At 43.0% G+C, this 13,237-nt stretch overlaps 1 protein-coding gene across 1 annotated transcript in view; it reads left to right on the forward strand.

The window, feature by feature from the left end:
• The first annotated feature begins 1,337 nt into the window (after positions 1 to 1,337).
• The window catches only part of LOC130481004 (opsin-5-like), a 29,976-nt gene continuing 18,076 nt past the window's right edge, over positions 1,338 to 13,237 (forward strand). The window contains exons 1-2 of the mRNA XM_056853642.1: positions 1,338 to 1,461; positions 6,668 to 6,873. Of these exons, the coding sequence (XP_056709620.1) occupies positions 1,341 to 1,461; positions 6,668 to 6,873 (327 nt within the window). The 5' untranslated portion in view covers positions 1,338 to 1,340. The remainder of the gene's footprint in view (positions 1,462 to 6,667; positions 6,874 to 13,237) is intronic.

Raw genomic sequence — 13,237 nt, forward strand, 5'->3', positions numbered from 1 at the left:
ATATACAACAATGGGTGAAGTCCCAAAACAAACACAGTTGTGAAAATATGCCGGCGTAAACGCTCAGTTCATATCAGTTCATTGTCTATAATGTTCATAAATATATCACATAGCAACGGAAACCAGACGTAAAGCCCAGACATAAAGCAATGGAGATCCGGTAAGCTTCCATTTCGTGTAGACTTTCTCAAGCCTTCAATCTTTCCGTGCAAAATTCATTCAAAATTTAAAGGAATGTACCTTTCCTGTATCTTGGGACGGCAAAAGTATTCTTCTAATTGCAAGTATTGCTTTGTCTCTTTCCTATATTGGAAACATTTATTTGGTGCCATATTTTGAATTCCAACCACCTGGAGGTTGGCAACCCTACTCCAGGTGGCGAACCGAATCAGGTTCAAGGTGCTGGTTTTGACCTTTAAAGCCCTAAATGGTCTGGGGCCATCATATCTATGGGGCCGAATCTCCTGTTACGTCCCCAAGAGAGCATTACGCTCTGCAACTAACAACCTACTGGTGATCCCGAGCCCGAAGAGTGTTCAGCTGTCCTCAACCAGGGCCAGGGCTTTTTCAGGAACTCTCTCTCTAGTGTGACGAGGGCCCTGCAGGATCTAGCACAGTTCCACAGTGCCTGTAAGACCGAGATGTTCCGCCAGGCCTATGGTTGAGGGCAGCAACAGTATATCTTAGCTGGCCTCCCTTCCCTCTGCTTTCTGTGTTCCATCATATTGAGATTAAATGGGGTTCTGATTGCCTTTCCCCAGGCTCGTCATGGACCTGTGGGCTAATATTAGGCGCCAACCGCTTTTATGGTCAGATTTTATGTTTAGAGCTGTATTGAATTTATTGTATATATCATGTGTTTGTATTGTACTTTAACAAATGTTAGCCACTCTGATCCTGGCCTTGGTCGGGAAGAGAATGGAATAGAAATGTTGTTGTTGTTGTTGTTGTTGTTTTGCTAATCTATTCTGGAAAGAGGTCATTAAATGTTCATTTGATTTTGCAAGGAGTAGCATTCAGATTTAAATACCTTTAACTTTTATTGGCATTCATTGTAGGCCAAATACGCATCCTTTACCTAGAAAAGTATGCAGCAGAGCCAGGTAAGTGGCAAAACCCTGCTGCTTTGCCTTCACAGATCACTAGTATTAATAGATAGGATTAGCAAATACAAGCAAGCCAGCAAGCTGCAAATCTCCTTCTTGTCTCCTTAGATTTCCCTCTGCTTTGTCTTTCTCAGAGCTCAGTTCCATAGAATATAGCAAGCAGGGGCCATTTCCCCCCCTGCTTGCTCCAAGCATTTTGGAAACGGGCAAGTTCTGGTTCAGAGTCTGCTGGAAATGTCTTTCCCATTGTCTCCTCAAGCTCCATGGAGGAACAACAACATTACCTTTCTGACCAGAGAAACTCCCTTCACAGAACAAGGAGAGACTGTTATTGGCTTCTATTTGCTTGCTTTGGGTATGTACAGGTTGTGTTTTGGCAGTGCCATCCTAAACTAAGCACAGCTACACCTTTCTAAGTGTTAGAAGGGTGTAACTTTGCTTAGGATGGTACTATGAATTAAGCACTGCAAAATTAATCATGCATATAATCTTTCACGGGAATTTCTACTGTGTTTATATTATGGGGCAAGGTGTTATAAATTACAATTCATTTTCCTTATATGTATAAAAATATATGTTTTTTTAAAGACAAACATTTAAGTTCCTGAAAGGGCAAGGATGAGGAGAGCAAACATATCAATCAAATCACAATTCAGGTAAACTGAAATACCGGCATATAAACTTGTTGGGTTATAGCCATTTCATGGGACTAATTATCTTCGATCTAAGTACCTGTAACTAACCATGCTGCACATAATTCATGCTGCTCTTCAGATAAACTAAACTGAAGATTTGTTTGGCAATGCAACTATCTTCTTTATATTGTATGTACACACATAAAAACCTATATTTAATGTTCCAGAAAGTCCATATGCTGGCTTTAGCTAACTGAAACATGTTTAAATGCTAAAATAATTCCTTTTTAATAGGTATGCTGCTAGGGGACTAAAAAGAAACACATTTGCACTGTGTAGCAAACTTTATGTAAGTATGAATGCAGGAGGTGGAAGCAAAACAGAATTTTAACATTGTGCAATAAAAATGTTTGCACTTGATTGCTCTCATTTCAAAAAGTGCACCTTAATATTGCATCTCTGTATGTAATAATCTAAAGAATATTTTTGATTCCCACTTTAAGTCACTGTCATAATACAAACTTTGTGTATTTTAGGCACAAGTAGGTATGCTATTTAATACAATCTTATATTCTAATCATGAAGTCGGCCAAATCTTTGGATACTTAAATCTGGTGAGTGGGGTTGTGAGCGGGCGCGATAGATATTTCTACAAACCTGAAAAGGGCCTTAGGTTTGCAGAAAAATCTGAAATGTAAAAAAATACATTAGGGTTTTTTAAAAATCCAGAAATTATTAAAGTTGTCATGGATCGAGGGGGAGAACTATCTTTCAGTGAAATTATGTCTGTCAGAAATTGAGGGCACACAAAGGCCTGGTGAGGTAAAAGGTCAAAACTACAGATTTTATTAATAACAGCAACGTAGGATGAGGATTTGAACAGGTAAACTTGGTTTCAGAACGGTAACAGGTTGGTCATAAACCAATAAAGAGTAAGCACTTCACACTTAAGTATATGTATAATAGAGGATTGGTTGTTTTCAGATGGTAACACTAAATTCACTTCAAAATGCTGGATACTTGTTTTCACTGAGAGGCTTTCTTTAGTTTATCAGTTACTTCACCACTTTAATCCTTAAACTGGACTGGGTTCACTCTGGACTCTAGAGAATAATTCTCTTCAACCCTTTGTGCATGTGTGTGTTAAGTGCCGTCAAGTCGCTTCCGACTCATGGCGACCCTATTGTCAGGGTTTCAGTACCTCGTAGCATTCCAGTAATATAAACTTCACTCCAGACGTTACAGAGAGTTTAAAGTTTATTTCAGAGAAGCTTACGAGATCAGTATCCTTGAGAAATCCAACGACAGAATGGCAAGAGAAAGACAGATACAGCATATATAGAACATACAAAGAATTAATTACAAGTAGGCTTTGAAATGCAAAAACATCAAGTTTCTTTGAAGCTTCCACAAGGTGTTAGGAATGACACTAGAAAGGTCGACCTCAGATTTACAACGGGAAGGCTTTGAAGTGGAGGTGTTACAGTTCCCAGTCTCTGTCCCTTTTCCCATGGGAATGGAAGGGGAGGGGAAAGAGCACGGAGCTTACTCATCCCGGGTCCGACTGGGTGCCCTCACTGACACTTATGAATGAAAGTCCTCCAGAATGTCCTGTCTTTGACAGCCTTGCTCAGATCTTGCAAATTGAAGGCCGTGGCTTCCTTTCTTGAGTCAATCCATCTCTTGTTGGGTCTTCCTCTTTTCCTGCTGCCCTTTTCAACCCTTTAGGGATCCTCAATACACCTGAGTTGACTTCCTGGTTTTGAGAACTCTCTTTCCTCCAGAGCTATCTCCCAATTTCAATACCAAGACACAATCTACACACTCAGAGTTAACGTCCTTATGAGCCAGTTGCTGACCCTGTCTTGGTCAAACAATACAAGTAGTATTCCTTTGATTTTAACTCCTGAGGACAAATCCTTCTGAGACAGCCCACAACTCATACTAGCTGCTTAGACCTCTGTCTGTACTGAACTCTGGTGCTGAACTCTCTCTCTCCCTGAGTTCTGAACATTACCATTTCATTGGCCCCTCCCAGAATTCCTTAGCTGTCAATCAACTGGCTCCTAAGCCAGAACAACTTCTTGGGTTCTTGCATTCTTCACAGCAGCTTTAAGCAATGGATTTCCTCAGTGGCTGTTGCTAGGCAACCAAAGATTCCAGGCTTCAGTTTCGGTCAGAAAGGGCAGGGGCAGAGCCCTTTCCAGGCCTATTTTGGCCTTTGAGGGAGGACTCACTGGGGTCTTGCCTGGCTAGGGTTACCAGCTCCAGGTTGGGAAATTCCTGGAGATTGTGTGATGGAGTCTGAGGAGGGCAGGGTCTGGGAGGAGAGAGGCTTCAGTTCAATATTATGTCATAGAGTCCATACTCCAAAGCAGCCATTTTCTCCAGAGGGGCAGATCTCTGTTGTTTGGGGTACATTTTTAATTCTGGGGGATCTCACCTGGAGGTTGGCCGAGGCCCGGCAGCAACCTCTGGGTGACTTGATACCTCCTGACTTGCATGATTCAACTAGGCCTGGCTGCCTGCTACTGTTCAGCAGCAGCTACCCTATGAAAGCCAGTGTGGTATAGTGGTTAGAACTTCAGAGTAGGATCTGGGAGACCCAGGTTTGAATCCCCATCTTGCTGAGGAAGCTCACTGGGTGATTTTGAACCAGACACATACTTTCAGTCTAACCTATCTCACAGAGTTGTTGTATGGATAAAAAGTTGGAGAGGAGAATAATGTAAGCTGCTTTGGTCCCTGCTATGGAGAAAGACCATAATTTCCAAGGTAGAGGCTGCAGTGGGGAGGAGACGAAAACGTAAGACAGAGGGGCAGATAAAGGTAGGTTGGCTGTGGGGTGAGAAGGAGATAGGGTTGCCAACCCCAGTTGGGAAATTCCAGGAAATTTGAGGGGTGGAGCTTGGGGAGGGTGGGGTTTGAGGAGAAGAGAGACCTCAGAATGGTAAAATGCCATAGACTCCACCTTCCAAAAAAGTCATTGCCTCCAGGGGAATTAGCGCTTCCAACCTCCAGGTGAGGGCTGGAGATCACTCAGAATTACTACTGACCTCCAGATGACAGTTCCCCTGGAGAAAACGGCTGCTTTGGAGGGTGGTCTTTATGGTATTATACCCTGCTGAGGTTGCTTCCTTCCCTAAACCTCTCCCTCCCAAGGCTCCACCCCCAAATCTCTAGGAATTTCCCAACCTGGGGCTGGCAACTCTTAAGTGGAACTGATCTCTGTATCAGGGAGATCTTGCAGAGCCCGCAAATTCCCCTTGCTCAAGACAGCACATGTACAGACCCGTCTGCAGTTGGCCAATGCACATCTGAATCACCCAGTTCTCCTCTGGGTCATTCAGATGTGCATTGGCAAACTGCAGACGGGCCTGTACATGTGCTGTCTTGAGCAAGGGGAACTTGCGGGCTCTGCAAGATCTCAGTCCTTCACGGCGTAGTGTGTTACCAACTGTTTTCATGGTGACTATGGTCCCAGCTGCCCTGAGATCATTAACAAGTTCCCCCCATGTAGTTCTGGGCTGCTTCATCACCGTTCTCATGATCATTGCAACTCCACTAGATGAGATCTTGCATGGAGCCCCAGACCGAGGGAGGTTGAGGGTTAGGGTTAGGGTTAGGATCTGGTTGGTTGATGGGGGATCAAATACTTATTTCACTCATTATAATGCACATCAATCTCTGACTTTTGTCTTCTGGGTTTCTGGGGATTATTCTGTCTCTCACAGCTACAAGGAGGTTGAGGGTTAGGGTTAGGATCTGGCTGGTTGATAGAGGATCAAATACTTATTTCCCTCATTATAATCAATCTCTGACTTTTGTCTTCTGGGTTTCTGGGGGTTTTCCTGTTGTTATTCTGTCTCTCACAGCTACAACAAACCTACCATTAAAATTATGGACTGGTAATTTCTTCGTCAGAGGGCAAATTTAGCAGGGGATCAAATACTTTTCCCCCTCACTGTATACACTGATGGGATCTGTGCTGGCAGTGACAGACCAAGAAAGAGATCTTGGGGTGGCATCTAAGTTCAGACTAGAAGATGGTCCTTCAGGTATCCCACTTAGGGCTTTAAAGATCAAGCAGCACTTCGAATTTTGTTAGGAAACAAATTAACACTAATGCAATCTTGGTGTGATATGATTTCAGCAGCTAGTCCCATACATCAACTAGGTAGATCCATTTTGATCTAATTTAAATATACACCAGCTATTCAAAGACAGCTCCACCTAGATTGTATTATAGTCGTCTAGACTGGCAGTGACCAACTGATGTGTAGCTAAATACAAGTCCAGTAGCATCTTAGAAAATAATTAAATTTTGGGAAGTATGAGCTTTCAAGATACCTGGCAAAGGAAGCTTTGACTCTCAAAAATTCATGCCTTCAAAAATCTTGTTGGTCTCTAAGGTGCTACTGCGCTTGAATCCAGCTGTTCTACTGCAGATCAACATGGCTACCCTCTCTAACACGATTCATGTGTAGTTGTGGCCAGGTATGACTCCAGTTGAAGGTCATTCAGATTCACCCCTGGAAGTGCAGAGCTTAGGGGAAACCAACCTATATGGATCCCCACTGTAAAGGAGGCAGCTTATCAGAGACTGAAGGGAGACTGGGGGGAGACTGGGTAGGGTAAAGAGGAAGGTGGGTGGGCAATTGTGCTAGTTGCTCCCATCCACTGTATACACCACTTCCCCCCTATGCTGTTCATGAAGGTCTCTTGTTTCCCCCCAAAAAAATCAGAATGGGGGGGGGGTCAATAGGCTGCAGCAGTAGGAGGAGGGGGGAGAGCCCCATTCCATGAGCTTCAGTCTGCTTCAGTAATTTGGATCCAACACCACTTTTCTACTGTGAACGGTGTCATGGCTGGCTTATCATCGTTGTTCACAACTTTATATTTATACCATTTACTTTTCTTTTCCAGGTTGGATGTCTTGGTTTGGAAACAGCATTGTGATTTTTGTGTTGTACAAGCAGAGAGCTGTCCTGCAGCCCACAGATTACCTAACGTTTAACTTGGCTATATCTGATGCTAGTATCTCTATTTTTGGTTATTCTCGGGGCATCATAGAAATCTTCAACGTGTTCAGAGATGATGGATTTCTTATAACATCAATATGGACTTGTCAGGTAAGAACTCAATATTGGTGGGCAATGAAGTTGAGAAAGATAACTATTGTAGAATGAATGGCCCAGTGCAGCCATAATACTGCTGATCTCATCTCTTCTGCCCTCCCTACTCTGGTACATTCCTTCGTTCCTTCCTGTCCTTGACAAAGCCTGGTTGGCATTATCCATAGGCCTAAAACACACGGCCACTTACCGCGGTTTCTGCCCAGGCTCCTCCCCGTTCCAGCCAGGATTAAATGAACCCAAGCCGGGGGAGTATCTGTACGCATGACCCATGGCGAAACTGTGCGCTGCTCCATCCGTGCAAACAGAAAACATGGGAGCAACGAACTTCCTGGTCGTCCAGCAATGCCCCCTCCCCCTGGTGATTGGTCGATTCACTCTCACTGACCAACCACAGTCTCTCGTGTCCACGCCCCGCTTCCGAGTAGGTTGAACGAGCCAGGGATAACGTTTTGGCTCCTCGAGAGCAAATCCGGGTTCGTTTTGGGTTGACACATCGCTCGGCCAGCAGCAAATCAAGTGCCGTTTGTTTGTGAGGATTTGATCCTGGGTGAAATTGGGAATCAACAGGGAGGAGCCTGGGCAGAAACGTGCGTTTTAGGCCATAGTTAGTGTACATGTGGTGGCTGAGCGGCATTTCACTTAGAAACATACTTTTCCGATTCCATCAATTCATGACATCCCTTGTTCATATGTTGTTTACACAGTGTCGTTGTCTCTTTATCTACGTAACTTGGTAGAGTTAGGAGGAGGAATTCCAGCTACAAGTATAAACATACTTTTGATGTCTATCGGTTGTCAAAGACAGTTAAGAGGAGAAGCAGGACTACTTGCACATATGTCCAATGTTATTCTATTTCACAACCTGCATCAGGCCTGGCGCTCATTTCCCTGAAAGGACTTTTCCTGGCTTTCTTGCCAATGTGAGTGGCTTCGCTCAGATGATTCCGACAGCATCTGTCTCCCCAGCACTATTCACTAAACCCATATAACAAGGTCCATTTGTTTTACTTGATCTAATAGAGATCTAAAACTAAGCTAAAATCATTTGTTCTGCCCCAGCATTTTGTATTTTTTTAAACCTTTTCTTTTTTCTTTTTAATAAGTAATGATAGATATAAAGAAAAAAGAAAAAAACAGAAAATATATAAAATACAAAACATATAAAAAGCACAAAAAAGATTACCAGAAAACTACAAAAACTGGGAAAACAATTAGATAGAATAAACCAAACAGAGGTTGCTTCCATGCATACAATTATTCCAACATACTAAAATTGCTACTAAACATACACTTATGCTCGCATGCTTGACTAAGTTTCTAACCACCACCATCTGTGTGATCTCTGATAATTCTAGGTTACAACTTTACATTTTATATTCTTTGAGTAACCAGAACACTAAATATATAATCCTCTCCCCTGCATTTTGAATTTGCCTATGACTACTTTCTTGGGCAGAAAAAAAGTTCATACAAAAATCAGAAATGAAAATGCATTAAAATTTCAGCCCCATTGGAACCCAAATAGAACTAGTGAATGCTCAAGATAAGCAACTTCTTCAATAGGCTATTTTAATTTGCAATGTTTTAAATCACAAAATACATCATGTAATAAAAAAATAAAATTAAAGGAGGATTTGGACTTCAACAGTACATGTTTTTGGCTGCAATCCTGTATACTATTGGACTGCAAATAAGCACTGGATGCTCACTGAAATCAATGCAATTTAACTTAAGCAATAGAACTGTCTGCAGAATGGCAGCTCTCTTTTGGCAAAATGCTGATATACTGATTAATCATTTATAGGCTACTGGCTCTATTATTCCATTGAAAGGTTCTCAGAGTTATGCCATTTACTAATGTAAAATAGAATGGTGCTAGGCTGGAAGAATGTGCTAAATAAATATGTGGTTGATAAAAATTTCATACAAATGTTAATCAAAAGACAGTTGTAAATATTTCATTAAAAGCAATGCATGAACATAACAGAGCCATCAGAACACAGCATGCATCAGCAGTCCCTTATGCCTGTTTATCAAGGAACCCTGTCAATTTTAAATTCAAGAAGAAATGTTTTTGTTATTCTGCATGAGAACCATGAGTTAGTTGTCACCTAGTTTGATGAGTAATGTGTCCGATTACAGAAAATTATGCCCCTTTGCTGTCAGGGTTTGTTTGCCATTTTGACACCAACTTTGGATTCAAACTTTTGCCAACACTAACATTCCATCATCTTATTTTTTTAAGAGGCAGTGAAACGTAAATACACATTAACACATTTCAGAATCTGAAGCCTTAGCGTGCCGTCAGATTTCTATGAGAAGACCCTTCATTGAAATCAGTGGCAGTGTCATGGGGGGGAGGGCAAGACAGATGCTCATCATGATATTACAATTAATGCCTAATAAAGGTAATGAATAAAAAAATGATATTACAAGCAGGGGACCCACAATGACTTGTGGGGCGCATCCTACTTTCTGCTCCCCAACTGTCTCCTCTTTCTCTTCCCTGAAAGCCCCCACAGCCTCTCCCCTTTCCCTGCTTCATTCTCTCCTTCCCACCCACCTGCCATCCTACATTTATCTCCCCCATCCTTCTTCAGTTGTCCCTCTTTCCTCACTGTCCCCTGTATACCCCTCCTCACACTATTTCCTAATTTCCTCCTCCTGGTAGCTCCCATATCCTCCTTTCCCTGCTTCCTTTTCTGCTACTTACCCACCATCTTTAGCTACATTTATTATTTCTTTGCTTCATTTATACCTCACCTTTATTTATTTATTTTTATTTATTTATTTATTTCTAGCCCGCCCTCCCCCGGCGAAGCCAGGCTCAGGGCGGGTTACAACATCAAAATTTCCAATATACTAATAACAATGAAATATATAAAACCATAAAGCCACAGAACAACCTGATTAATTTAAAAGATGGTCGCCGTATATAAGTGCATACTGTAGCAGGTAAGGCCAACCATAGTATGTAATCGGTTCGGCTATCCTCCCTCAAATAGGTCATAAACTGAGGGTGGGGAGTAGGGAGGCCAGCACAGATCTTACTTAATCTCACCTGTGGCCATCCTCAACCATAGGCCTGGCGGAATAGCTCTGCTTACAGGCCCTGCGGAACTCCTTCAGGTCCCGCAGAGCCCTGATGTTATTTGGCAGAGCATTCCACCAGGCTGGGGCCAGGACCGAAAAGGCCCTGGCCCTGGTCGAGGACAGCCGCACATTTCTCGGGCCGGGGACCACCAACAGATTATTATCAGCAGAGCGTAATGCTCTTTGGGGGGTATACCAGGAGAGGCGGTCCCGAAGATACGAGGGTCCCAGACCGTGTAAGGCTTTAAAGGTTAAAACCAGCACCTTAAATCTGATCCGATACTCCAGCTGGAGCCAGTGCAGTTGTCGGAGCACTGGCTGTATATGGTCTCGGGGCGAGGCCCCAGTGAGGAGCCTCGCCGCCGCATTCTGTACCAGCTGAAGCCTTCGGGTCAGTCTCAAGGGCAGCCCTACGTAGAGCGAGTTACAGTAGTCTAGCCTAGAGGTGACCGTCACATGGATAACCGTAGCTAGATCTGGGCGGGAGAGGTAAGGGGACCCAAAGTGACTTACATAATTCTCCTCTCCTCCATTTTATCTTCACAACAATACTATGAGGTAGGTTAGGCTGAGAGTGTGTGAGTGGCCAAAGGTCATTAAAAGAACCTTTCATAGCAAAAGAGGGATTCAAACTTGGGTCTCCTAGATCCTAATCTGAAACTCTAACCACTATATCACATTGGCTTTGGTGGGGTGGCTGCTATTGAACTGCAGCAAGCAGCTGGGCCTGGGTGAGTCATGCAAGGCAGGGGACATCAAGTCACCCCATGATTACTGGTGGGTCTGGCCCAACTAGTCCTCCCTCAAAGATCAAAAGAACCCTGTAAAAGGCCCTGTCCCCCTCTGCTTTTTACTCCCACAAGCCAACGCTTGAAGGCTGGCAATGCTGTTGTGGTTGCCTAGCAACCCCCACAACAGCCACTGCAGAGAGAATTCTTTTCTTAAAGCTACAGGCACTGCTTCCATTGTTTATATGTTTGTTTGTTTACAACATTTTTATGCCACCTTTCCACCCAATCAGGGTCCACAAAACTACAGGCACTTCTTCGATTATTTATTTATTTAAATATTTTATGCCACCTTAATACCCAATCAGGGTCCACAAGGGCTCACATTATTTGTTTGTTTGTTTATTGCATTTATACCCTGCCCTCCCCAGCCAGCGCCAGGCTCAGGGCAGTGGCTAACCCTCCATTTGAGTTGGTTAACCCTCCATTTTTACTTTTTATTTTTAGATTTTTCTAGAAAGATCTCTCTTGTCTGTTCACTGCTTCAGCCTCTGGATTTAAGTATCCACAGCTTTGGCCATATTGAGAATTTGATATATTGTTGATAGACGAGATCATCTGTGTTGTTTCTGGTTTTGTACACCTTGCACATCATTGTTCGGACAATCAGAAGCAAACCTTGTGCTAGCATGCTAGCATGCTTCTTCTTTCTTCTGAGTTATTTCCTGGTTCAGGCAAAGCAAGCCATTACATCTGAACCAGCAAGGTCTGATGTGCATGAGAATAGCCAGTGCTTAAAGTGTATGTTCATTCATAGTCAAACATTATATTCATGAATGTACAGCTTCATTTACTTCAATGGCTTGGAAGAGTATCTGAGCATTCAATATGTCAGACTTTAAACTAAATGTCATTGATAATCATGCATGGATACATTAGCATAAGGATGCACAAGAGAGGCTGAATTATATGAGTTCATAAACTGAAGTAAGTTTTGGACAATCAAGCTTTGAATGACAGTGTTTTTATGTGATATCTAGAATAGTATGGGAATTGTCTGCTTCAAAACAGTGAATTGTGCACCCCCTTTATCGGAAACAAACTGGCATGACCTAGTCCTGGGGCCAGTTCATGGAGGACTGGTCCATCTGTGGCCATTAGCCATGTGGCTAAGTGGAATATCTATATTTGGAGGCAATGTACCTATGAATACCAAGTGATAGGAGGCCAAGAGCTGGGGGAAGGTCTGGTCTCTGTGCCCTGTTTCTAGGCCCTCTTGGATAATTTTGTTGGAGGCTTGAGGAAACAGGATGCTGGACTAGATAGACTATTGGTCTGACCCAGCTGAAGCAGAGCTTTTCTTGTGATCTTAGACCAGTGCTGTCTCCAGAAAACAAAGACTAATCATATAACAAAAGCCAAAGTTCATAAAATATTCAAGTAACATTTCTTCCAAGATAAGGATCTTGTGAACATTTTTGGGATTAGGACTGAATCTCCAAATATAGAGTCTGAAAGGATTCTGTCTGGAATCTAAGATACAGAAAAATAGGATAAAAACATAACTAGATTAGGATGCATTAGGGATTTCTGGTGTATTCAAACAATCCAGGGCTACATATATTAAAACCAGAGGTTACTGAAACCAGTGCTGGCTCATCAGATTGACATTTCCTTCCTGGCTGGCCTCATTCTTAGTACAGGAGATACAGGATGGACTTTACCAGAAGTCATCTAAGGTGGTAACTCAAGGCCAGACATTTTAGTACTGTCATCACTCGCAATAATGGGTATAAACTATGAGTGGAAAGGTACTGGCTGGACATTAGGAAAACCTTTTTTTTACAGTGAGACTAGTTCAGCAGTAGTTCAGAATCAGCTTCCTAGGGAGGTGATGAGCATCTCCTCTCTGGCAGTCTTCAAGCAGTGGCTGGACAAACACTTGTTAAGGATGCTCCGGGTGGGTTCTGCATTGAGCAGGGGTTTGTACTAGATGGCCTGCATGGCCCCTTCCAACTCTATGATTTTATGGTTCTTTGATTTCCTTTAAATGTATTAGCATCTGGCAAAAAGGTGAGGGAGTGTTGATGTCATAAGTATTGCTGGGAAATTCCCGGGAAAAAAGAAATCACAACAGGAGAGAAAGGAGATGTGTAACAAATCTAGCAGGTGTCAGATCAAGAGGCATTACAAAAAATAGCAAACAACAACAGCTGACTGAGACCTAGAAGTGCCTCTGAGAAGGCAGGCACAGAAAGCCTTTTCCTATAAGGGGAATGGGTATGGTTGCCAACCTCCAGGTGGTGGCTGGAGATCTGCTATTACAACTGATCTTCAGGCGATATAAATCAATTCCCCTGGGGAAAATGGCCGCTTTGGCAATTGGACTCTGTGGCATTGAAGTCCCTCCCCTCTCTGATCCCCACCCTCCTCAGGCTCCACCCCCAAAATCTCCAGGTATTTCCCAACCCAGAGCTGCCAACCCTAAGGATGGGGTTATTTGTGAGCCTAGAGATACAATGCTTGCATCACTTTTG

Source organism: Euleptes europaea, chromosome 7, assembly GCF_029931775.1.
Source record: "Euleptes europaea isolate rEulEur1 chromosome 7, rEulEur1.hap1, whole genome shotgun sequence".
NCBI lineage: Eukaryota > Metazoa > Chordata > Lepidosauria > Squamata > Sphaerodactylidae > Euleptes > Euleptes europaea.